Genomic DNA, 27,428 nt, shown 5'->3' on the forward strand with positions numbered 1-27,428 from the left:
CAGTTGGTGCTGCTCCTCAGCGAGCCCTGGCGCGATGCCTTTCCAGCAGGGCTCTGCCCGGACGCGGCAGCGCACCGTCCTTCTGGTGGGGATGGCGGTCCTGCTGGCCGCCCTCGTCCTCGCCGTGGTGCTGGCCTCCGTCCTGACTCACGGGGAGCGAGAGCTCAGCCCCCAAATGCTGAAGTGGAAGGACAGAGGGACCACTAGGAACCTGCAGGAAGTCATCCTGGGAAGATGCTATAACTACATCACGGCACGGTACCCTGAACTGGGGTGAGTAGTGGTCTCGGGTGTGCATCAGGTGTGTAAAGTGATCCAAAGAGAGCTGGCTCTCACCTCCACCTGGCTGTGTCCACTGTGTTTGCAGTGGCAGAGAGAAGTCAGGGGGGTAAGACCCCCGTTTTGTAGCAAAATGTTCAGACTCTGACAGCGACCATCAGCACCTGAGTGGGGGCTCTTTAAGGAAACTACCTGCAGAGCCAGTGTAATGAACAATAATCCTAGGTCAAAACGTAATCATCAACAGGTTTTGAAGCTTCCTTAAAGCTAGCTGAAATAAAAGCTGCATTCTAACAGGTTTGAGTACGTGGAGGTAAAGCAATTTGCTATAAAGCTGATCTGCCAAAAATCCTGCATTCATGTAACCAAACCCACACAGCAGGGAGGAAAAGGAGAAGGTTCAGCACAGATTTAAAGGGTGGACAAAGGTGTTGGAAAAGCATTGAGAAATATCTCAGGGTTAGCCAAGACGGGTGTTTTTAGCATGTGGGTAAGACTTTGCGATGAGCACACAGACAGCTCGCACGGAGCAGTACAGATGGGTAACTGCCAGCACAGCAGTCCCAGGCAAAGCCTTCACCCAGTGCTGGTCCCTGCTCAGGCCATGGCAGCAGGTGGTGTGACACCCCGAGCAGCCCACCTCTCCTCTGCTGCAGAAGAGGATCCCCTGAGCCCACGTCTGTTAAGGCTGAGAACTGATTTTCTGATCCACTTCACCACAGGGAAAGGCAGAGTATGAAATAAGGAGTGTCCCGGCCCCGCCCCCTGCGGTGTTGGGGACACACAGACCCTCAGGACAGGATCCAGAGCAGCCAGCGTCTCTCAGCAGGGACACATCCATCACTTCTGTGGCTCCAGTCACCCGATTTTGTGTCCGCAGCAAGCCTCTGACAGCCATTTCCACCACCCTGGGCTGAGAGCTGTGGGGCTGCCCCACACCTCGGCCAGGTGACAGAACCATCCTGGTCTTTGTCTTACAAAAGGCAATTGCCACCTCTCGTTTTCATAACATTTTGCTGATGAGAACAAAGCTGTACATAGTTTGCTTGCGTTTGGACTTCTCTTGGACCTGGATGTCTGGTGCCATATTTAAAAGCTGATTTGCAGCATCTGAAGGGAAACTGTCACATTGAAAATCATGGCCCAAGCATGCAGAGACTTAAGTTCATGCTTTACATTAAACACCTACGTGGGTTTAGTGAGGGAAGGGGGATTCTTTTTCAAATAAAATTAAAAAGCTCCTGAAGGTTTTGCAAAATCATGTACATATTTCTAAAGACACATACAAATTTATTAAAGAAGCTTCTTTATTAAATACACTTCGTATTTAAATCTGAAATTATTTTGAAGCCTAATAACCTTTAGTACTTATGCTTGTTTCGTTCAAATTGGGGTGCTGAAGATGTGAAAACCAGTTTTGTGTGAACACGTTTTCAAAGTCACCTACATTTTGATTCATAACAACAGGCTGAATCCGAACCACAAACAGCACTGGGAATAATTTATTTAAGCAATTATTTCAAAGACACTTTTTAAAAAATCACAAACTCATGATCATAAATTTTCTAGGAAGGTTGTTTTTACAAGGCATAACATTTTGTGCTATTCATAATCCAACAATGTTTAACAGTTTCATGGCTGTGAGCTCACTTTCTTTCAGGTTAAATGACTTCTGTATAGTGGGACGCTTTTTGGTTTATTTTATTTAAAAGACAAATCTATCCAAGACGTAGAACACTGAAGAAAGGAAAAATACGCTCATTTACACGCACCTGAAATGTTCAGGAGGTTCCTGAACAAAGGATTAAACAGAGGTGCTTTCCTGGGAATCCAACACGAGATTCCTCATTTCTGATCCAGCTGACCTCGGTGCAGTTTGTCGTGTACGCAACCACTTCTGTTGCTGGCACTTTGCGATAACAAAATGCTTGCCTTTAGGACACATCAGAGCACCCCGTATCTTTCATCCCATGCTCTTTCATCGTTAATGTAGGCCTTGGATCTTGTGTTGCGTGAGATCTTTGATGCACTCAATCAAAGTGAAGGAGTAGGAGCAAGGAACTGCAGAAACTTGGGCAGGTTTATGAGCTGAGCAAGCTGTGGTCTGTATTGAGTCAGGACTTCTGTTGCCACCGATCCCACCATGGGAACCTCGGTGCCTTGGTTAGACATCTCATTTCCTCATAAATTTGCCCACAATCTGTTCTTGCCCTTTAGATTGTGCACATTTGTTTAAAAAACTCTCCTTTTAGTAAACTCATGGGCATTTCCTCATATGTTTACCTTTTTATATCAGAGCCACTAAGTTCCATCTTTGGTGATACTTGATTTTATATTTTTAAAAATAGCAATCTATTCACTGCAGTAGTTAGTGAGTGTGACTACTACATTTTGGAGTGCCATAGTTCAAATTGGAATAGCTGGCAGATTTTAGAAAAAAGGGGGACTGTTGACATATGAATATGGACTTCATAATGTTTCTGGATACCATGGATGGATTTAACAAAGGCCACAAGTCTACAGCCCCCCTTTAGCTCTGCTTTTGCAACTGCATGCTATAAATCATGTGAGAAGGCCAGGGACGTGCTAACGTACACACCTCCACCATAATGGCTGCTTTAATCCTAGAGGATACCTGCTTGCACTCTTCCTCATTTTCCTGGAGCCCCAGACACCGTACACAGTCAGTACACTCTGGTCATGCTCTTCTTTGTTGCAACATGGTCTGTGGGCTGAACCCAAGCTCAGTGAGGCCACTGGAGAGGCTGCTGCTGTCTGCAGTCGCGTTTTGAAGAATTGCTTCATGCAGTCAGGTGTCACCCTGTCGATGTGCTTATCCCCCTCAGTCATCAAAACATCCAGGCGCGGTATTGAACTTGCTTGCTAAAGGGCAGTTCTCAGCTACTGTATGCAGCACCTGAGGAAAAAAAATTGCCGAAGTACCTGTGTGCAATGTAATCCTCAATTTTGTCTCTGCTGCTGGCTGCCTGACTTGCACACCCACAGTTTCCTCGGTTCATCTTCCTGCACAGAGCTGTCACCGTGCCACAGTTCGCGAGGAGGCAGGGAATACCAAATGCTTCAACAGGGTATTTTCAATATTAGCCCCATTTTTTTAGGAGAAAATGTGGGTGGTCTAGCAGCAGGTTTTAGGGGGTTTGTTCCTCGCACACAGGGTTGCACACCCAGATGCTGACGTTGAAGAGCAGCGTTTCATCTTGACTTCCCTGGAAGATACGGGCAGCTGCCAGGAGACGGAGCTAGAGCCACAGCTTGTCACAGCTCGGCAGCCTGAGGTTTTTTTTCAACATTAACAAAAGCTGCAAGTTCTGCTTTCACTAGTCTTGCCGAAGCCCCACACTCATCGACCGTGGCTGTTGGTACGCGCGGTAGTTTTGTCTGAGTAAGGGCCAAAGGCTGAGGGAAGGATTTGACCTCAGATTCCTCCGTCTCCTCTTTCCCAGCGGTGCGGCCTCCCTCGTGGCTATGGGAAACTCGCCCTTCTCATACTCCGAGTCTCATGCAACGCAAATTTGAGCTTGCAGGAATTTATCGCAGATATAATCGGAGGAGGGAGGCGTGAGGGGTGCGCAGAGCGGGGCACCCACCAGCACCAGCCTGTGCCGGGGCAAGGCCGGGTCATTTGGGAGGTCAGGGCTGGTCGAGAGCAGCTGTGGCCACCTGGTAACTTACCGTGGCTGGGGGATGTTGTTTGCGATGGCTTTGTGCCGTGATGCCTGCGGGGGGAAAACCGGCAGTAACAGGTGTAGCACGGAACTTGTTGACGGAGTTAACGGATTTCATTTTCCTCCGCCGTGGCTGGGTCGGCAGGCTGAGGTCAGGCACGGATCGGCACCTTGTGCCCTGGAAAGGAGGAGAGAAGACATACTCTAAAAGGTCATAGTCACTGGTCCCCAAAGCATAAACAATGCTTTTTTTTCAGTCTAGAAATAAACTCATCTTAAATTTGCAGCCCAAGAGGTTTTTCATTCCCACGCAGTAAGTATCCCCCTTGGATCTGCAGTCACTTCTCAGTCTCCCATTCACCCAAGCTAAGCCAAGCTTGCACGGACCTGCTATTTGGAAATGGCTGAAATCAAACCAGCTTATTTTTTGTCCAACCTCTGTCAGTGAGAGAGCACCAGGTATGCAGAGAGGGAGCCACTTCGGTAACCTACGTGACTCTCCAGGCCCAGCAATCCTACTGAGTCTGACAGTGCAAAAACCTGGCGATGAAAGGCCCTGTTTATTTTTCTTACAAGCCTTTTTATATTTTTCTTAAGAACATGTGTCTATACATGATTGGTTTAATTAGAGACCACCAGTTCATGATTGGATGGTCTTTTCTTCGACACATCTTTAATACGCTTCTTTTACTTGCGCAGCTGTCAGTTCCTTTATCTTGTTAGCTCAGCTCTTTTCGGGACTTCTCGGACTCTTCATGGATACACGGGTATCTGTTCAAGGCTAAGCTCACATTCCGATCCCTCGGACCAGCCGAGGTTTCCCACAGTATGCAGTTGCAGGACAAGAGGCAATGGGCACTAATTAAAATACTTCTGTTCATACTTAAATAAAAAAAAATAATTAAAATTCCATTTAAACATCAGACAAAAAATCCTTTTCTTACTGTGAGGACGGTCCAAGAGGAGAACAGGTTGTCTGGAGAGTTTGTGGAGGCTCCATCCTTGGAGATATTCAAACCCAGACTGGACATGGCCCCGAGCAACCTGCTTGAGCCAGGGATTGGACTAGACAGTCTCCAGAGGTACTTTTCTATCCTCCTGTTTCTTAGAAAATGCTTTTAGACTGCAAGAGGTCGGCTGGCTAACTAGGACAGCGATGCAGCAACATTTTGGCTCCTCTGTAATGGCAATGGAGTTGATATCTGTTGCTACTTTCAGTTTGTCTCTCAGTATTAAGGTGGGCACCGTATCACCATAATAACACACTGCTTATTAGAACGCCCAAGTTAGAACATTTGTTACAATGCTTCAGTGCATGTTCTTAATATTCTTCTCCCTATTTCATATGCCAATATGATGACTTTAATACCTTTTCTGTGTTAGCCTTTGTTACATGAAGCATGCATAGCTGTTTTTCATGTATTCTGTCCTTCAATACTTATAACAAGGTCTTCTTTTACAGTTGTTTTCCTCTGACTTGTATGTGAGTGACTTTGACCGTTCTTGTAATTTCTTGGTAACTAAGATATAAACATTATAAACATTAAGAATTGCTTGAGTCTTACTTAAAGATACACTTCCATCAAAATACGCTGTACTGAGCTTTAATGGGAAGCTGGAGTATAACATTTAGTAGGCACAAATGGACAGTTATTAGCACTTTAAGATTTAGAGGTGGGGCCACTGGTTCTATAGTTGGTCCTTCAAATGAGCCCTCATGCTATACAGGGCTAGTTTCTTAACTATTCTTGGCTGTAAGATAGGGTTCTGTTTGGGTGTCATTGTAATCTTTTTGGAGAGGAGGTTTATTAGAAAGAATTTATTTTCTCTTTAGCAAGAGGCAAGTTCATGTGGCAGTGAGTAGCTATCATTTATTTGTTCTTGAGATAATTAACCGCCAACATTTGTTTCTGCTTTTCTTGAGTATAAACATCAATGCTAGGCTGTGAAAGGCCATCCAATTCTGGGCAAAGCTCATACTCAGTTCTGCGCCTAAAATTTACCCTCCCAGGCTGTAACTCCACTGACAAGAGCAACCCAAGCCTGAGAGTTTCCTGCAGATTTAAGGGGAAGATGTCAAAAGTTGCATTGTCTTTTCTCCATGGCCAACATCAATGTACTTCTGAGGTACAGAGATGCTGTTGAGACCTGAACTTATCTCTTGTTTTGGCAGCCATATGTCAGCTCCTCTGTCATCTATATTGAGTTATAATCATATGAAAATTGATATTAAATGACTATGTATGTCTCATATATTCAAACTTCTTACATTTATTTAAGTGTTTAGATATTTAATGGCTCTTACTGCAAGATTCTGTAGGATTTCAAATAATTTTTCACATTTAGGTTAGCCTACACATACTGCATCACACTTACCCCACATCATATAATAAATCTGCTTGCAGTGAAAGTTTCCTTTGGTTTTAATCCAAGATACCAAAGAGAATATCATTCTGTCGGTACTGGCCTTCTATACATTAATCAGAAATATTTGTTGATGAAATACTGTCCAACTTTTCTGCTGCAACTTTATGAAGCTATTTAGTCATATACAGTCAGTGCCTGTTCTTTGCCTTCTCTCTTGTTCATTGATTTTATAGAATTGGCTATACAGAGCAATGGCTGGGGCTGTCTAAATTATAGCACTGTTTTAGAATTGAAATTATTAGATGTTTGGATAGGCCAGTCAAAGAGCATGTTGTTGCTGAAAGGGGAAATCCTTTTCCTCCCCACCTCTCCCTGCTTCAGTTCTCCTGTAATATCTGTAGAGATGTCAGTGAAAACAGCTGTGCTTAGAGGTGATACTGTTCAGCTGTCATTGCTAAGGTATGGTTAAAACTTGAGAAATTTTAACGCTTCAGAGCACTGTGGGGAAATATAATTTTGCTTCTCTGTAGGGGCAGGAGGAATAGATCCTTTTTCTCTCTAGGGTCAAATGAAAATCTCCCTTAAGTGTCCAAGGGTAAAAACAGATGCTGAAGATACGGGCTGTCTTCCCAGGAGATGTCACCCAAATCAGGTATTAGCAAGTAGCTCACTCACAGTTGTACTAAATATCTGATCTGTTCCCTTGTCCTTGTCTTGCTGACACATGCCACCCTTGAAGCAGGGACTTCTCCTTACTGCATTTATGCCACATCCCAGCAGTTTCAGTTCTATACAAAAACCTAATGTACTGCAAATTTTTTTTTTTTTGGGGGGGGGAATAGTCTGCAGCTGCATTAAGCTGTTGAGTGCTTCCCTGCTATAACATACTTTAATTTAGATCTTTCTTATAGAAGTGTTTTTCCAAGTTTCATATTAAAAAGAAAGCAATACTAAAAATACACTTTCTAATCAAGCGGCAAGATTCCAGCTTAAATTTGTTCCCCTTCTATCTGTTGATGACATGGCCCTCACTTGGAAGCTTAAACTGTAAAGCAGCTATGACCCTCTGTCAAAATGCAGTCCAGGTGAAGCTTCTGCCCTTCTAGAGACTGTGTCCCACTTACAGAGCATCACTAAAAACACCATCTGCTTTAGCAGCTTGGGTTTTGACCCAGGAAAGCTGAAATCTAGCCAGCAAAAAAATCTGCTTATGTAGATGAACTCTTCACTGGTTTAGAGCTGCCACCTTTTGGCTCAACTTTTCCCAGGAAGGGTGGTAAGGCTTACTGTTGTCCTGGAGCACACAACACACATGAAACACTTTAGGAACTATAAACCAGAGCCACAAGTACACCTGCCATTAAAACCACCTCATTGTTGCCAAAGGTGAGGGACCGATGTAATGAGGAGCTATCGATCGTTCCAGGCCGTTACTTGTAAATGAATGTACACAGCCCTGAGGTGCACCCAGTGGAAATCTCACCTTGCACTTCTTTTTCCAGACCTCCAGACTCCCCACCTCTGCTGTGGGGAATTTAATCGCCCTGCCTGCAGGCAACTTTTCCAGAAGTCATCTTTCTCTGAGGCAGAGTTTTGGATCTTTGTATCCCCAGTCTGTTCCTCCAACATTTTCTTTACTGGCTTTTGAACTATTTAATTAACAGAGAGCAATACTTAAAAAACCAAGCTGCCAAGAAAATAGAGTATGTCATTCTCATATTGAAAAAAAGTTAGTCATAAATGTTATGGTGGCAGACACTTTACAATAATTAAACTAAGTGGGTAGTGAGAGGCTGGTGCTCATTGGAAACATTGAGATCGACAGGTCTATCCGTGATTTTTTTCCTTCCTCCTTTCCCTTGGTAATTTCCCCCCTCTCTATTATCCTAATGCTAACAACAGCAGACAGTTATCTCATCAAATCCTCAGCGATGACAGCGTGTTGGCTGACCTCTCTTAAATCATATCTGTCTGATTTTTAGCACAAAGATACCTGATGGGAGATTTTAGGTGCTGGAAGAATAGGCACGGAGCTGATCTGTTGCATGCACGTACCCATCTTCTGACAGGTGGTCTGGAGATGGGTCTGGCCATCAGCTGGCATGAAGAACCGCACACCTTTGGGGCTGCCCTCAGCTGGGGCTCCTGCGAAGCCCCCTCTCCCTCCTGCTGGCAGTGTTCTCCCGGCATCCAGCTCCTCACACCTGCTGCTCGAGCTGGCTGCAGAGAAGTGCAACCACAGCCGCCTGGGCTGGGCTTGGCAGCCGCTCCAAAAAGCTACTCCAAAGCAGCAGCAGGCTGGGAGAAGGGAAGGGACAGCGGAAGAAAACCCAGAAATATTTAGGGCAAAAAAGGTAGCAAAAGGATTCTGGGTTACAGAGGGCTTCCTCTTAACACAGGCATAAAGGTTGTTGTTCATCGCATCATTTTTGACAACATAAAGACGTAGCCACTCACAAGTTTACATGAAAAAACAAATTGAATATGGATGTGTAAATTGCAGCGCTGTCTACAGCCATCACAGTTCACCTAAAGGAGGCAGATAAACTAAAACACAGGCAGAGATGGGTCTGTTAGATGCAGAAATACTGCTACACCATTTAGATCCTTCAATATGCATTCTCCTTCTGAAATGCCTGGGCTTTCACAGGTGAAGACGATACCTTGGGCTCCCAGCAGAGTGTGAATTGACCTTAAGCCTTTAAGGAGCTTCATAATAACCACAAACTTCTCACTGATTTTTTTAAAAAAACAAATTTCCGAGTGCTTATTTGCATATCTGCATTACAGTTTTGGCTAACAGTGGTAGCAAATGAGAAGGGTTTTCTTATACAAATTGCAGCTGCTGGTGAGGTTTGGTGCCTGCAAAGGCCAGTTACGTAAAGGACTCGGGGGACTGTTTCCAGCTCTAACTTCAGAGCCTCACCACAGAACCACAATTAAAATCTCAGTGTGGCCTGAAGACATTGCGTGCTTCAGAAAGAAAACTTGAGACCTTGGAAAAGCCACTACTGGGTGCAGGGGAGACCACGTCTCACCAGGAAAGTATCTGTGCCTCAGCGATTTGAACAATACGGGCAGGGTTGACTGAGTTCTCCAGAACAAAGCCCAGAAGTAATTTCTTACAAATTTAAAATGGGTCCCATACTTGAAGCGTCTCTCTCAAATCTTTGAGTATAAAAGTACAAGCAACACAGCCCAAGTAACTGAAAGCAAGACATTGTTCGTGGTGTAACTGAAATCTGCAGGGATGAAACTTATTCATGATATTATAACAATTAAATAGATTTCAATTGGGGATGAATTTGCTCTGTCATGTCCGGTTACAGAAAATTACAAAGTAAAGAAAAAGGAGATCTATATTAATAGTGATTTTCCAGATAGTTCAATGCCATCCCATTCCCTTAAGTGAAAGGATACTCTTTCAAGGTTAGCCAGACCAGTGTACTGATATGCAAGAGATAATGATGCAGGAGCTGTCCGTTTTTCTAATAAGCACATTAAAGTTTGGCTGCTAGGATAGCTGCTAATGGAACTACTCTTGGCCCCAGCTTCTGTCTGATAAATTAGTGTGATATTCATATAAAAGGTAAATGGGTAGAAATACTCAAATTCATTGGAAAATGCAACTTCTACCCAAATGTAAGGACAAAGGCAGGATATGCTTTGCAGTATGTATAACATTTGGATTTAATAAGGAGATGTGGTTTTAATGGTTATTTGTATCCCAGCCCTTCTTCAACACTCCACAGAGTACAGGATATAGTGTCTGTCTCCAGAAGGTCATGAGGCAAGGTCTGCAGTCCTCACATTCAGGAGAAAGGGTTGTAAGTTCAGTTCTTGAGTTTACAGCAGGTTTCACAGTGTTCCTTCTAAGTACGCTAGTTATTATTTCACACGTGCCAGCATTTCCCAAACTCTGTTCATAAAAAAAAAAAGTTTTAAAAAAAATTAAACATAACATTAGAGTGTGTTTATGTTACATGTCACTGAATTTGGATTAAATATTTCAGATTCTGCAGTAGAATAAAAGGCCTTAAATATTTAAGCATAAACAAAGTTAACCTCAAAGAAAGAAATCTGTTATGCACAAATAGATGATATTTGCAAATATGATGCAGAATTAATATGCAACCCAAAACATACAAACGAAAACCAGAGAAGGAGATCAAATGAGCCTCCCAGCAGTGTGGTATGTAACGCATTCACCATGGATTTCTGTATCTGGATTAGATAAATGTGACTGGTAGACCGGTGATCTCTTTTGCATGCTTCCTTTCTTTTGTACACCAAGAAAGAAAACAAAAATGAGCCCATTCTGTGACTGAGAACTTCCCAATGAGAAGCTGGGAGGACAGTTCGTTTCTCAGGCATTTTTTGGCGGGGCAGATGTGCTTGTTTCAACCTGAAACTTCTTGCTGGAATTTTTAGCACACCACATGCCAGCGAACTTCTCGTGTTGTTTTCAGGAGGCCCAGAGCTACAGCAGGTCTCTGCCTTTACCTCTGCTCAGCGTGAATTAAACGCTGCATACCAGACAAATGTTTTCTTGCAGTGCTGGAAAAAGGGAGAGGTGAAAAGTGTCTACCTCAACAGTGAGGCTGGAAAGAGTGGCATATCTCCCTGGAGCTGGCTTTAACAAGTCCAAAAGACTTTTCACGACTTATTTTTCCATATATCAATCAAAATCACAGTTCTACATGACTGGCAATCTCTTTGAGATATGAGGCAAAACCTGTATTTCATATCAGAGAAATAGCTTTCCAATGGCGTGTCAATGAATTATTTTAATCCACGTTGATAGGTGAGGACAGCAAAAATGAAATATTGTTAAGCTCTTGCATGTATTTTTTTACATTGAAGATCTGTATTTTGATTTCTAAAACAATGCCGAAATTACCTGATTTCTATAAAAGCCCATCTTCATGCCTTATCATTTTAGTTTATACAATTAAAAGTACCATGCCGATTAGCAGCTGTAGATGACCTTCCCCCATTTGAAGCCTAAGCCATACCACTTCTGTGACATTTGTAGTTTTGCTCAGCTTTGCCAGGACCATGGATATAAAGACTCTTCTCTTGGGCACGAGTGACAGCCATGCACATCACCAAGTACTGAGCTTGGTGTCTTGAAGTGCTAGAGAGCTGATGCTTTGAATTTGTGACTCAGCAAGCTGTCCCGGGAGGATTGTTAATCACCCGGATGGTTGCTGCTTTGTGCTTTTTATGGCCATGACTTGAGTCCAGCAGCAGAACTGCTTTGTATTGTGTGTATTGCTTACCTTTCTGCTTTGGAAATAAACCCCCCAGATTTTTCTTATGATTCCTTGAAAAATATTTTGTCTTCTGAGACCAAGTTTAAAAACTTTGTAATATGAAAGAGTAAATGACCGGGTAACCAGCTGTCACCTGTGGCTGTTAACACTGTTACATATAACAGATTTCAGGAGTAGCTTAAAAAAAATTTAAAAAAGCTTCTGCCAGGAGCACAAATCATTTGACAGATGAGAAAGTGTGAGCCATATAAATGTCTGTGAGATGTACCGGTGCTCATAGCCAAGCCCTACAAATTCTCTTGATCATACTGTTGACTGTGCAAAGCAAAGGGGACAGCTGCCTATTCTGCCCTCCATCACCCAGAGCCCTCTCTTTTGGCTGATTCAGTGCAGACGTGTTGTAATCCTAAGTGGCAGTGAGAGGTATTTACAACTTCCCAACTCCTAAATGAAATACCAAAGCTAGAAGGATGGTCTCTGCAGGTTAATTACACAGTTTGCAGCCAGGGACAGGCTCCTCCAGGAGAAAATTTAATACACTCAAGTTAAATTCTGCTAAGTAAAGCATGTGAAAACTTCCTGACATGACAGCGCACTGACTGTGCTCCCTAGAGCATCTGCAGTTTGGCTTCTGATTTCTACGGTGACTGTAACTGGAAGTGCATTTAGGCTCCCAGATAAAAGGCAACAGCCCTGTAAAAAATCATCATTCTTACTAGTCTTTCCTTACCTGGAGGTAAATTTGGTTGGTATAAGCAAGAGCTGTGGTCCCTAACACAGCGGTCCCAGACTGCACGGTGAGGCGTTTGATGGGGCGTGCAGCCAGGCTGCCCCGGCCGGCCGGCCGCGCTCTGGGCTGACCTGCCCGTGCCCTGCCCCAGGCTCAGGCCGTGTCTCGGACAGCACTCTGCAGCAGCAGCACCCAAGCTTGCTTGAAACCTGCCAGCTCGGGCTGCGGCATATCTGCAGCCCAGCTAGAGCTCTGCAGTGTAACATGCTTGTCTGCCGTGGGAGCGAGAGCTGAGGACGTACCCACCGCGGAGCCTTTGCAGAGGGCTGGAAGAATCCGGGGCATGGAAACCTGCTGTAGTAACCACCTTGGTGGTATGACCTCCCCGTAACTAATATCATATACAATACTAAGTTAGATTTGTTACTACATAAATAGAGGCAGAAAAGAAGGAAGGCCAGGGACATCTTGTTGTGGATTGCCTGGTCCTTCCCGGCATGATACCGGCCCAAGCCCCTGCGGTGCGTCTGGTGGACGCATTCCCTCTGGTACACAGTGTTGTCAGGTGCCGTCGCTTTCTTCTGGCCACAGAGTGAGTCTGGCCTTCTCTTTGTCTTCTGATTATTTTCCATAAGGCTGAGGAAGGAAAGGGGGGGAGCTCATGCCCAGACAGCAAGGAGACGGCCAGGAGCTCAGTGGGTCTGGGTCCTGCAGCCCACGTCACACAGAGAGCTCAGCATTCCAGTTTGCCCCCCTGATGCTTAAACGTGTAGAAATTGCGATCAGGTTCAGCAGTAGGAATGAGATCACGCAGCTGTAGGGACAATTCACTTGAAAATGCTTCGAAATCTTCAATGAATTGCTACTGCTTTTCTTAATCCCTTTAGGACTATTTGGAAGTGATCAGATTCCGCACCCCACGTGGATGTGCCAGCTGGTAACAAAGCCTGCAGCTGTGGGTCTGTCGTGTACTAATTGATCAGTGCTGGCTTTATAGTGCTCTGAAGGCTCTAATTTCTTCACACAAGACAAAGTCCATTCTTCAAACAGCTTTTAGTGGGAACACTCTGGAAGATGATTGCAAATGGTGAAGAAAGAGCAGATGAGTCAAAGACAGAAGAGCTCCATTCAGACATGCAGACAGCAGGATAAGGCAGTCAACGTTTTAAATTTACATTAAAATCGAGAAGAGAGTTTTTTATCACTGCTGTAAGGAGAGAGGCTGGCTTTCCACAGGGGCCTGAAACTGTGGGAGCAGGAAGAGGAAAGGAAGTACACCCATGGGGCACAGCCTTGAAAACCCATACTGGACAGGCAATAAATGCAAATTATCTTAATACAAAGTTTTCATTCATTATCTCAAGTACAAGAAAGCAAATGTCCTGAGCCATCCCAAATGGTATTGTGTGCTGCAGCCTCAGGAAGGGAGCATGGCACTACATCAGTACAGAGACACAGTTGCTTGCCCACACTGTGCAACAGAGTTCCTCTTGGTAGTCTGAAAGGAGCCCTCCTGTCAGCAGAGACGTGCTTTAATTTCCTAGGCTGATGAAGCAGTGTCTTAAGAGACAAGCACAGGCTGCGGTGACAGAGTTGTGTTGTGGCAAGAAGCAGTTCCCCACCATGTAAATTTAGTGGAGCTCCTCTGACTCGTGCCAGTGAGAGCAAAAGTGCCAGAACCTGTAACTGGGTGGAGGATCAGGAGGGGACTGAAAAAACCCACTGTCGACCAAGCACCTGATCTGGATCTTGGCTATACGTGTGCAAATCAGCTGTGGCTCCAGCAAAGTCAGTAACTACAAATGAGTGCATAAGTGAAAATCATATCAGGTCCAAAACAGCCAGACACCTGCTTTTGTTTTAGATAAAAGTATAGATATTATTTCTGTACAGGGAGATGCATGGGCATAGTTTTGGCTCACCGTACCTGAGAAGGTAGTATCCTTCAGCCATACTTTTAAAATTACAACCTATAGCCTGCCACATTTGCTTCACATGATTTGGTATGAATAATCAAGAAATCTGATCTTCTGGTTATGTGATATCAGCACTGCTCTTTTCAAGGGACAAAACCATAGAGGACATTCAGATATTGCAATAATCAGAAACTCAAAATACAGGATAGAGAGAAAGATGTTTTAAAACTGTTCATTTGCCCAGGGAAGTTGTGGAACCACCATCCCTGGAAGAGTTCAAAACACATGTAGACGTGGTGCTTAGGGACACGGTTTAGTGGTGGACTGGGCGGTTCTGGGTTAATGGTTGGACTTGATGATCTCAAAGGTCTTTACCAACCGAAATGATCCTATGATTCCTCCGTTTTTACTTAATTTGCTTGAGATACTCTGCTTTTGTAATGGATAATGTACTTTGGTGCCTAAGCACAGTTAGAACTCTTCTAAAGCTTTTAACCGTAACAGAAGGACATCCTGTCACAGCAATAAATACTCATAAATACTAATTAACTATGTTTTAATCTTTCAGCAGAGATAAGGATTGCCTAAAAATATGGGAATCATTAAAACATGCGTTCATTTACAAGAACCCCTGTAATATTACATCAGAAGATTATCAGCCTTTAATGGAGTTAGCGAGTCATCCCATACCCTGTAACAAGGTAACAGTACGATGCATGGTGGGCTGCTGAGGTAGGATTGTTGTGCAATGGCATGTCTGCGCAGTGCTCCGAGCGGTGGGATCTTGTCTGTAATGGCTGTGAGGGTCTGTAGGTCGACTAGGGTGATATTTTGCTTTTGCCCTTACTACAATAGTCCTGCGGTTATCACCTTTGGACCCCAGTGACCTTGTTCATTCTCTGTCACTGCAGATTATCCCTTTGTGAGGCTTGCCTCAAGCACCAGTACCAGGGTCATCCTGGTGAAGTGAGGGAGATGTCCCTGTTCCCTGAGCAGGTGGCTTTTTGTAAGGGGCATCCCATCATGCTGTTAAAGGGACACTGCTTCCAAAAAGCTGTTCCTCCACATGCAGTTCCAAAGCACACAACAAATTAGTTATGTATCCTATGAGAACTAGTCAAAACCTTTCTTTCAAAATGCTTTATAGGCTGAACGCATCCATTTCCACAAAAAAGTAACCACCCAAAAAGATTTTGGAAATGGGAGCATGGGCTGCAGGAGTAAGAACTGACCCGCTAAGGTGAACTTGCAGCATTTCAATAAAAACTAAACCTCTTTCATTATCGTGATATTTTTTGGTTTTGTTTTTCTCCAGGAAAATTTCCTGAGCAGCTCTAGTATAAGTATCACTTATTAGACATTGTACCTTATTTCACAGTCACTGTTTTGGAGCAAGACAAGTGACCTCGCTCATCGTTATACAAAATCCAATCAAAATTTCCTTACCTTGGAGGACACCTTGTTGGGTTATATGGCTGATAGGGTTTCATGGTGTGGAGACCCCTCTGCCCCAGGTAATGAGTCCGTTTTTTTACAAAACAAACATAAACACTGGAATTCCAGACTATTCTTTCCCCTTGTGTATCTAAACCTAAACACAATCCTTTTATCATATTCTTTTCTTGTAATTTAGTTTAAAACCTTAACTGTGTTTCTGTCCCATGTTATGGAAAACCAAACATAATACTTAGTTCTCGGGTTAATTTAAAAACCACAGCTTTGGCTTTTATTAAAACACAAAGTTGCTGCTTGGTCTAATGGTCACATCTAGCTCTCTTTATCTAGCTTACTCGCTGCCTTCCTGTGACCTTTGTAGTACAAACCCTTGCGAAACAGGAATGCCATTCAAAAAGGTCCTGGCCATAGGCCAGTCAAAGTGTCAGGGGCACTATGTGGGTATCCTGGGGTAATTGCTGCCCACAGGACCCCTGGGTTGGTACTTAAGGCTAGCAACCTCTAAACTGGGCTGGAATCACTGAAAATGTTGGGCGAAGTTTAATTTTTCAATGCAATTGGACAGTATTTGTCAAGAGCCACCTGTTTCTCAATATTTTTTTTTTTTTTGAGAAAATCGGTTTTCTGAGAATTATTTGCATGCAGGGCCTGCAGCTGCCTCCCCAAAACATGTGTGAGCAAACTGGAAGACCTTTGAAGACATGCAAATTCGTTTCCCTCTTAGACCCCTTTCCTCGTATAGCCTTCTTGCTTTGGTAGGGGGCAGATCTTGTTGCCATCGTTAGTCATCTCTCAAAGCCATGTAAACATTGCAATGATATTTATTCTAACCTTAGCTATTCTATAAATTTATTTCTTCTCAGGAATCAACTATGAATCCTGTCCAAAACGAAGTGAATGTGAGAGCAATCCTAGCTCTGTGTTCTGGAAAATGGCATCCAAGATGGTAAGATCTAGAACAAATCTCCCTGAATCCAAGAATGTTGAAAGGCACTAAGTCCTTGACACTGCCAAAAATGTGAGTTTGCAGATTTGACTTAAAACACACAACAGAAAAGTTCACATGAGCTTTAGCTTCAGGTGCTAAAAATCATGGTGTTGGAAATGTGTATTTCCAAGGTCCCATGTTTTACGTACAGGATTTAATAGCACTGTAGCTTGGGCATTCTTATGGGTGGGCTGAGACTGTGTGCTGGTGTCTAGAGCAAGACTTGGCGGACAGCTGGAACTTTGCAAATAATGCTTACACTAATAATAATCACCACCTTAATTAAATCACAGGACTGAAATTGCTAAAATAAAACACATTTTAGCATGTAAATATTGAGAGCAGTGCCTAAATTGGCACAGAATTTTTCCAAGCAGCTGAGAATCCCCTTGCACCTTCCTGGCGTAAACCTGAAGAGCGTGTCCTCCTATAGCAGCATCTGGCCAGGTCCCCAGGGTGTACCCACTCGTATGCACATGCCAACTCCTGTGAACGCAATGAGACCCTGCTAGTCCAAGTTAAGCCGTTAGCCTGGGTTTGTTGAATCAGCACTTTACAGAAAAAAACTGTCAGAAAAAAACCCGTTCTGTTTCAGTTTGATTTTACATGTCTCTCAAGACTTCATCCTTGATACGGCTATTAGTAGATGACTGCCCAGGTGGAAAGCAGGCATTCCTGTATGCTTCAGCTCTCGCGTACCCAAGAAAAAGTCTACTCACCATAAAAAAATTATTTTGTGGGTAAACTGGTGTACATAAGTTTTCCAAGGTCAAAATAGATTCTGTGTTCTTATTAATCCCTTCAGTTCCAGAATCTGGGAGGTATAAACAACCGTACAGTCAGTCTTGCTCAGCCGCAGGCTTTCCAGTCCAAATAAATTTAAGATCTATTAAAACTCACGCGTATTACATTAGCAAGTTACACTTAATGAAATCTTCCTGCAGTTTCACAGCTCTCAAGATGTGAGTTTGAGCCACATTGTTTAGATGTAAGAGGACTTGGAAGATTTGATAAGTACAGTCACCTGCATCAAGCTTTTTAAAAATTCTTTGTCTTACCAATGCATTATGTATCTAAAGTGGTTACGTTATGTTGTAACCTTAGTAGTCTTTAAATATTTGGCCGTGAGTTTTAAAGACTAAAAGAGCAGTGATTACATGATACAGTAATGTAAAAATCAAATTAAATGAAACTCAGTGATGAGCTTTATGAAAACCACTGGGGAGAAAAATCCTAAGCCACAAAAGAACATGGAGGGTGAATCACGGTGTAACAAATACACGATGGTTTGCATGTCCTAAAACTAGTGTGGTATCTCTGTTCTCGTCATCACCACCTGAGTTAAAGTAGTCTGAGGATTATTGCAAGTTACTACAGCCCCATCAGATAGCTGTAGCTGCTGGGACTCTGAAAAGCCCTACAAAACCTGAAAACAGCAGTGAAAGCAAAGTTGCTGTACCAATCCCATGCAGCCTCTGACAGCCAATTCATAGCTGGCTAATGTACCTTTGTCACTGTTTTACCATAGCTTTTAGAGGCTTTTTGGGCTTGGTTTGGGTTTTTTTTGCACTGATACGTTCTGCAAAAATATTGGCCAGATCCTCTACTTGTATCCATCAGTTCTGATGACATCAAAGAAGCTACAGTAATTTCTACTAACCCTGAGTTTGACACGGCACTGCATGAAGTGTCAGAGTGTAATGTCCATTTGTTTTGTTCAGTTTGCAGAAGCAGCGTGTGGTGTGGTTCAGGTGATGCTCAATGGATCAGTAGAAGCTGGGGCTTTCAGAAGCAGCAGGTACTTACTCAGCGTGCTACCACCCATGTTTCTGTGGGGCCTGCACGCTGGTGAGCATGTCATTGCCAGCGAGTCCCAGTGCAGAACAGATTTTGGGAAACTCATATAGGGGTCTAAACCGTTGGCTGTGGTAGAGCTGATTCACTTAACTCCTTCTATGCAGTGACTGTAATTGAAATCCTTCAGAGGGTATGAGGGTGGGGTATCCAGTATGCTCTTGCTACAGAAAGTAACTTTATCATAGCAGTTTATTTTTTCATTACACTTGAATGACACATTTCTAACTGTTCATGGAGCTGATTGGATTTTACCCTTTCAGACTGTGCTTCCTTGGGTCATCTGGTTGGAAGTGTAGTCTTTAATAGTACTGAAAGATGCAGAATGTGCTGGTCAGGGGAACAGCCGTATTCATTTCCCTTGCACCAGACCAAATCAATAGCCAATAAACCAAACAGGTGCAAAGGTACTAAAGATGGAAAAACTTCAGCTTGTCTCAGTCTGCAGACAGGTTCAGAAGTTCTTCTGAAATTGAAGTAATGGGGAGAAAATATTTTACCATAAGGTGATTAAATACTCTATGAAAATCCATTGGCAAGATAACGTTCTTTCACTGAGAATAACAGCAGCGCTAATAAGCACTAGTATTTGGGGAACATACTCTGTACGTCTTTTTCAGATAACAGAATGTTTTGCTTTTTCATGTCCCATTCTTACAGCATTTTTGGAAGTATTGAGATCTTTAACCTAAATCCAGATAAAGTCTCTGCAGTACACATTTGGCTTATGCATGACATCGGTGGACCTCGAAGGTAAGTCATGCCAGTACGAAACAACAAGCATGTAGAAGCCAAACAGCACAGCTTAGTTCTAACAAGTGACTGACGAACAGTGACACTGCCTTAAACCTGCACATAATACCTGCTCTACCTTCACTCTCCTAGCTGCTAAGTTTACTGGAAAGAAAAACATCTGTACTGTTGTTTTCTTTAGTATTTTTTGTAGGTACTGCTGAGAAGTTGTAGCTAAGACAAATGACATTTTTCTTGCTTTCAAGAGGTCCCATGACCTTTACGTTCTTTCCAACCCCACTGAGTTCTACAGACCTTTATTATGGGTGCAGCACTGAAGTCACAGAGCAGGCTACATTTGCAAGGGTGAACGGCTAAAAATATGTTTGTCTGCAGTAATAGTATAATTATGCTGAGCAAAACTATTTTTGATAAAATAATTTTGAATGCTAGAGCAGGTTTCCCAGAAAGGTTGTGGAGTCTCCAACTGTGGATATTCCCCAAACCTGACTGGGTCCTGGGACACCTGCTCTAGCTGATACTGGTTGGACTAGATGATCTGAAGTAGTCCCTTCCAACCTAAGTGATTATGTGATTTTTAATAACAGATCTGGAGTCTAAGTGCTTACCATGGAATTACTGATACAAGAACAGTGACCTCAAATCACATCTGAGCCTTTCTGAGTGACCTTCTCCATCCTGGTCAGATTCATTTGCAGATCTATCACATTTCAAGCACTGAGCATGAGGCTCAGTCAAAGAGGCTTTTGACCCCTACCTTCAGAGCTGGTGCTGTGGTTCCTGTGGTTATAATACACTGCCATGGTTTCTCCCATTCCTAAGGAACCCCCACGACAGAGGCAGCAGCTCTGATCCTGTGGGTCAGGAAGCAGGCTGTGATGATGCAGTTGCCACTCAGGAACGAGTGTGGACCCAGCAGAGACCCTTGCTTAGCCAGCCTCACTGTCTGACACAGTACCAGCTCCAGTGCTGCGACAGCTTCCCTAGCCCAGACACCTGAAGTGTCTCTGCCACACAAGCTGACATACCTGTTGGAGCCCACAGGCACGCATGTATCCTGTGGTCAGTGTGCCAGACATACTCTTGTGGCCCATTGCACAGAGGTTTGCTGAAGAAAAGGACACTGAGTAATCTGTGCGTTAGTTCTAACAGACATAGCACTTGATCCTTTCTGTCACGATTCCCCTACATCAGAAAAGCCGTCACGTTCCTCCTAAACGGCTTCAACAACCCAGTGCCCCGCCAGCCTTCTTGACACATCCTCCTCCTGTGCCACATTCACAGCAGTTTCCTTTTTATTTTCGGCTTCCTTCCAAGGAGAAAGAGGCAGGATTAGCTCCAATAGTAGATATTCTTTTTATCTTCTGATTTGTATTCCATGATGAGTCACTGATAGATCTGGCAAGTTTAGTGAACAAAGGAGAACTGCTTTCCACTAATGCCATACGTTAGGAACTGGATACGATCTGCTACTGTATTATTGCCCTGGTGTGTGTCCTATGTTCTGGACTAGGTAATTATTTTTATCCCAAGGTAGCAAGTCTTTTGCAGTATCTCTGACTATGACATTTGTCAGTCCTCTCACTCAGCTTTGGGGCCCCTCGGGCTATTTCAAGCAAATTCAGCATAGACATAAATATCTCAAAGGTACGACATTGTTACATGCTTCATGAAACCATCAGCTGGATGGAAAAGGAACACACAAGTTAGGGCTCCTGCCAACGGAAAAGAGGTTGAAACAGCCCCTTGCCAAAACAAAGCAGCAGCACCCACAGACTGAATCAAACAGACAGGCGCCGCTCATAGCATGCTTCCTCCCATGTTGTCTACCTGCTTACTCCTGTCTTATGTTCTGCCTGGGGCTTAGCTGCTCATTTTCATGATTGGTCCTTTCTCATCTCACAGAGGACTTGATCCCTTTGTCCTTCCACAGCCTTGTATTGTACCCCTGTGGATGGAGGCCACCAGTAGCTCTGGAGCAGTTCCAGAGCGTATTGAACTATGAATGGAACTGAATTATTTCCCACTAACACCATCCTGCACAAAGTTCTTGTGCAAGGTACACAGCCGAATATCACAGTTCCTACCAGCGAAGGCCCAATGGTAGCAAAAACTCCACAGAACCAATGGACTTTACAGCACATTAGCAAACAAGCTTTTAAAGAATCTTACCTGAAAGAAAGCAAAGTGACACAGTATGGAATTTAGCTTCTTGTACACGTAAGGAACACAAATAATGAAAGACTTTTCTCTCCAGTGAATCCTGCTCAGGTCATTCCATAAAGAGGTTAAAAAGCATCTTAGAAGAGCGAAACTTTAAGATCACCTGTGAAGACAATTACAGGTAATTACTTGCCGTTATTGGTAACGCCTTGCTAGCATAAACCTGAAATTGCATCTCCCTCTTGACAGGGTTTACAGCAAGCTAGAGCAGACTCCCCTCTTATGCCATCACATGCCTTCAGTGTCTGTGTGCTTCTCAAGGGCTTCCACTTGGGCTGCAAGTGTTGGCTGGGTCTGGGGTTTGCTCTCTGCCTCGTGCTTGCCATTGAGCTTGTTCAATTGCTTTCAGAGAAGGAGCAATCTTCAACAGATTTTCATCTGACTGGGCTTTTTACCTACAATAATCAGAACCAAGTAAGCAGCTTTCCTCCCCGCGGCATGCAGATAGTGCAGTATGTCAAGGATGGTCCTCACTTCCTTCGCTATAGTTTAAGCTTACTTTCTGTCCAGCTGCTTTGTCAGAGAATAAGGCATGAGACATGATAAGCATTATTAATTACTCTAATTTACCATTGTCAGGAGAGAAAAACAGGAACCCGGGAAACAGCAGCCCAAGTTCTGACTTGCCTGAAATCTCCAGCTGCCTGCTGAGGAGATACAGAAGCCTGAGAGGCTTTATCCCTCTGTGTAGGTTTAGAGACCTTCACACAGAGCAAAACTATTTCTTAGTGACATTAGAAAAGCAGCAAAAGTTCAATATTACTCATATCTTATCTGTCAGGAACAGCTTTTCAGAGTGAAGAACTCTTAATTAGATAACATTTCCAAAGTAAACAAACATTTCTAAAACCCGCTGTGTTTGTAACATCGGTTTTAAGTATGGAAGTGTTGGTCTGCAAAGGAGACAAATGCCTTATCTGGTGACAGAACTTTAATCCTGAAGGCAGAGCAATATATTCCTGTTTAGGTATTGCTGAACCTGATTAACGGGTACTCTGCACCTTGTGAAAAAATTATCACTGGTGCAGTGCATAAATCTGCCAGATCATGTACTCACTTTCTCTTTGGGTAAATGCAGCCTTTAATCAATGCTCGCAGGACCTGTGAGTAGGTACAGACTATTTTAGATTAAGATGAATAAGCTAAGGGGCCAGGAAGGAAGGGGAAATAAGTAGTAGCTTAGATCCCTCATGGCTTAGCACAGGAGAAACCCGTAACACATCATGAAGAGTTGTTACAGAATCCTATGATTGTTTAGGTTGGAAAAAACCTTTAAGATCAGGTCCAACCGTTAACCCAACACTGCCAAGTCTACCACTAAACCATGTCCCTAAGCACCATGTCTACATATCTTTTAAATATCTCCAGGAATGATGACTCAGCCACCTCCCTGGGCAGCCCGTTCCAATGCTTGACCATCCTTTCAGTGAAGAAATCTTTCCTGATATTCAATCTAAACCTCCCCTGGTGCAACTTGAGGCCATTTCTTCTCATCCTATAGCTTGTTATCTGGGAGAAGAGACCAGCCCCCAGCTGTCTACAGCCCCTGTCAGGCGGTTGTAAAGAGCAGTAAGGTCCCTCCTGAGGATCCTTTCCTCCAGGATAAACAGCCCCAGTTCCCTCAGCCACTTCTCATAAGACTTGTGCTCCAGACCCATCACCAGCTCCGTTGCCCTCCTCTGGACACGCTCCAGCACCTCAAGGTCTTCCTCGTTCTGAGGGGCCCACAGGTGAACACAGTAGTCAAGGTGCAGCCTCACCAGTACCAAGTACAGGGGGATGGTCGCTGCCCTGGTCCTGCTGGCCACACAATTTCAGATACGAGCCAGGATGCTGTTGGCCACCTTGGCACACTGCCAGCTCATATGCAGATGGCCTCCTTGTCCAGGTCATTGATGAGGACATTAAACAGGACTGGCCCCAGTACTGATCCCTGGGGAAGCACCACTTGTGACCAGCCCTCAACAGGATATAACTCCAGTCACCACCGCTCCTTGGCCCCAGCCACCCATCCAGCTTTTTACCCGGCACAGAGCACACCCATCCAAGCCATGAGCGGCCAGTTTCCCCAGGAGAACGCTGTGGGAGATGGTGTCAAAGGCTTTACTAAGGTCCAGGTAGACAACATCCACAGCCTTTCCCTCATCCACTAAGCGGGTCACCTTGTCCTAGAAGGAGATCAGGTCAGTCAGGCAAGACCCGCCTTTTGTAAACCCCTGCTGCTGGGCCTGACTGCCTGGCTGCCGTGTGTGGCTGGACGCCACGTAACAGCATTCGGTGATCTGCTTGAGCGCTGACACACTCATTGCTGTGATTCACAACTCTCCTCAGACACAGCAACAAGTGTGGCTGTTTGTCAGAGCTCCACTGATACATAAACAACTGTGTAGAGCAATATGGACAATTAATTTTAGTATTTTATATACAGAGCAATAATAAAATAAGCAATTTACACGTACAGTAAAACTCTTCAAGATAGACTATGCAAGTTAGCATCACTCCACTGAAGTCATTGCAAACAGGACTGTGTGGGTCCATATCAGATGAGCATTTCGCTTTTCATGCCATGTAGCAATTTATGCTGGTCATTTTCTCCTGCTTCTGTCCATGTCAGCAGCATCCTCCACAAGTAAACCCCAAAATAGATTCACTGGATGTGATTGCAGCAAAAAAAATCTAATCATATCTGACATTGTTAGCAACAGCTTTACATTGTAGCACTAGAGGTTACCATTGAGTAAGCAAGATAGTAAATTTCCCAGCATGGCAGCAACTCCATAGCCCGTGCAAGAGATCTTCTTTTTCATAATTATTTTCGTTAATGCAGCGTAGCTGACATGCTGTGAGTTCACATCATACTTTATTGCATACTCACTTGCTCTTGTCCCTAGCCCCTAGAAATACCAGTTATCTTTCTGCAGCAAGATCTGAAAAATATCCTAAGAAAAGACATCTACTTGATAAGCACAGATGTAACATGCACCGTGACTTTCACGTTGGGTTTAGTACCTGGGGAGTTACTCTGTTGTACTTGCAAAGTGGTTACTAAATATTTGTTTGGTTTTGTGTCTTATCACAGGCCAGTTCAGCTCCTTCAGTGTGTGCATAACCCTGACCACTCAGACTGCAGACTTTGCACCAACGCCACGGAAGCTCCATGAAATGCAGTCCTCCACACTGCTGAGGACTCTCATTATTTGCATGCAAAACTGGAAAAGATGAGGTTACATAGCTTAGAACGATAAATAGTAGTGTGGTGTGTACAGAGTCCATAACCAGAAATCCTTGCTGTGATACTAACAGCCAAATAACAGGAGATGATACTTTAGGTGTGATTACTGTACACACACGCACAGAAACATTATTTCCAAGGGGCCGGGGCATGTTCAGTGGTTGAGGGCAGATGGTTGCCCTTGTTTGCTCCCGCCTGTACAGCTCCCCTTGTGCCCACAGGCTCAGAGCATGGTATTCCCTGGGGCATGCATAGAGAAGAGAGAGACTTTCTGGCAGAGGCAGAGCTTGCCTGGCTCAGCGCTCTGCTACTTCCCTGCTGGAAGGCTGGATGGGAAGTGACTGGAGCATGCTACACTCTCCCTGCATCCCAGCGCAACATCCCCCAGAGGGGAGCACTGCCCAGTGGCACACGGTATATATACATCATGTTTCTCCTAGGGACCGTGGCACCTCCAAGCAAGTGAAGCAAGTAATGGAAGAGGCAGAATGGTTCTTACCTTTTATTGGGCATCACAGCAAGTGGCTGCTGGGGAAATGGCTGAGCTGAGCTAAGAAAAGACCAGAAACCACTCAGGAGGTTGTCAGCATCTGTAAGAACCCATCAAATAGGTAGCTGGGGAGAGAAAATAGCAAGACTGACTCAGACTGCCCTATTAACATCCTACTGGAAACACTCTTGCAGTTCAGATTACATTTTATTCTTAATATAGCAGTAAGCGTAAGCCTTCTAACTCTCATAAAAGGTCCCTCAGGCCACAGCTTGGCCATCCGCTGGAACAGAGACAAGCATCAAAAGGTTGCCACAGTAAAGAGTCTCTCTTGACCTTGGTTTCTGAGGTGAAAGGTGATTCCTTGCAGTGCATAATTCACAAGCACGGGCATGCCATAGTACACTGAAACAGCAGATTTCGTTGATTTCCTTGGATTGCTATTTCACCAGCCTCATATGCATAGTTTGTAGTGCAGCGTTTATAACAGAGCAAAGATCTGAGGGCAGCTTGTGGCCGTGGCTGTAGTGCCTTTGTGCAGTGCCATCGACAGTAAGAGAACAGAGCAAGCCTTGTTACAGAGATGCTCCTAGGTGTTGCTGTGCCACCGTAACCAGCAGACTAGGCGGACCGAAGCTCCCATGATCCCACAGGCAGGAGGTTATAATGCCGTATGTTATTGCAGTTACCCGGAGTGTGAAGCATCCTTACGGAACTACACAAGCTGGTGCAATTTTGCGCATCTCTAGATAAACCTTTCCTCTGTAATGCACAAGCCTGCACTGAGCGTAGCTGGACCACTCCCAAGACCTCACCCATAATGTTTACATTAAGTGAAAATATTTTTGTTTGCACTCTGTTATGTAACTTCTTAGATGCATCAATGCAGACACATACCAATACTTTGAAATAGATTATTTCTGACTATAGGTCAAGAGTTTGTCTTTGTGCTTGCTTTTGTACCTCTTCTGTTATAGTATTAAATATTGACTGTAAAGTTGGGATCTAGAATAAAATTGCCGATGGCAAACATGGTTAATTCAGTTTCACATTCTATTTAAACCTCAGACTGAACATAAAAATAAGCATTTTCTAAAAATAACTCAGAAATTCATTCGAAGTATGAAACCCTACGTATACCCACCCAGGAAAGCAGAGAAAAGTCACAGCACACATCTTCCCTAGGCTGCACTCTGTCTCACTCTCCATCTTAAACAGAAATGTCCATGTCTTTGTAGGTGGCTGGAAGTGAAACATCCCGTGTCTTTATCTTGAACACATCCGTACATATATATATGTTGTTCTCAGCCATATTAATTAAGAAAGGTGACTGTTCTTATTTGATTATGTAGTAAAATGCCAAGAAGGACATCCGTGGTTTTGAAAGCTGATGTTTACACCTAACACAGGCAACTGTGCTGGAGTAAATAACAGCTTTGTAACAGAGGTGGTTGGCATGAGCACTGTCCTGGCAAAAAGTCTTTCTTTTAAAGGTATGTAAGATGACACACATTTACAGGAGAAAAGTGGCAATAAACAAAATTAACCTTAGGGAAATAATCAACTTTCCAATTGCCTGATTTAATTCTGACTCATTATTCTGCTGCCAAGAGGGGTTGCAAATTTTCTGCATTGGCAGGTGGCTGTGCTGGGAAGAGGGTGCAGGACACAATGGCTCATTTGCTTTTCCCTTCATTAGCACCTGCAAAGGGAGATGTCAGCCCAAGTACAGCGGCTGTGGCACACCCTGGATATGCTTCAGCTCCTTTCCCCAGTACCACCCCCCCAGACCCACAGAGCCTGGTGTCATCTACTGTGTTCTGCTCGTTGCCTCTCGGGAAGCAGCATTAATGTTGGCCCACTTTATTTACTAGAACAGATGCACTGTAGGTGTACATCTGGCCCACTGAGACACACTCAGGTCTGTGCTTGGATGACATACATAACAGAACATTAGTGAGCTCATTTACAACTAGCATTTTTGTTATTCATAGTCACACATTCGAAATGCCATGCAGACATGCCCTACCAGACAAGTATGATTCCTAATCCTATTGCTTTGCTGAAAAATTATAAACCAAAGAAACTCCCAAACCAATACAAAGTATCCCAAATTCACAGAAAACCAGACAAAATGAAGCAGAATTGAAGCTTTTTTCCATTACATGGAAGAAGTATT

The 27,428-nt window shown here is 43.9% G+C and overlaps 1 protein-coding gene across 1 annotated transcript; it reads left to right on the forward strand.

The window, feature by feature from the left end:
- On the forward strand, positions 1-26,246 carry CD38 (CD38 molecule). The gene is made up of 8 exons (XM_040592966.1): positions 1-273; positions 14,823-14,955; positions 15,633-15,768; positions 16,573-16,655; positions 18,419-18,495; positions 19,212-19,304; positions 21,562-21,648; positions 24,607-26,246. Exons 1-8 carry the CDS (start codon positions 35-37, stop codon positions 24,686-24,688), a joined length of 930 nt encoding a protein of 309 aa, XP_040448900.1. The 5' UTR covers positions 1-34; the 3' UTR covers positions 24,689-26,246.
- The last annotated feature ends 1,182 nt before the right edge of the window (positions 26,247-27,428 follow it).

This window comes from Falco naumanni, chromosome 1 (genome assembly GCF_017639655.2).
Source record: "Falco naumanni isolate bFalNau1 chromosome 1, bFalNau1.pat, whole genome shotgun sequence".
Classification (NCBI taxonomy): Eukaryota; Metazoa; Chordata; class Aves; order Falconiformes; family Falconidae; genus Falco; species Falco naumanni.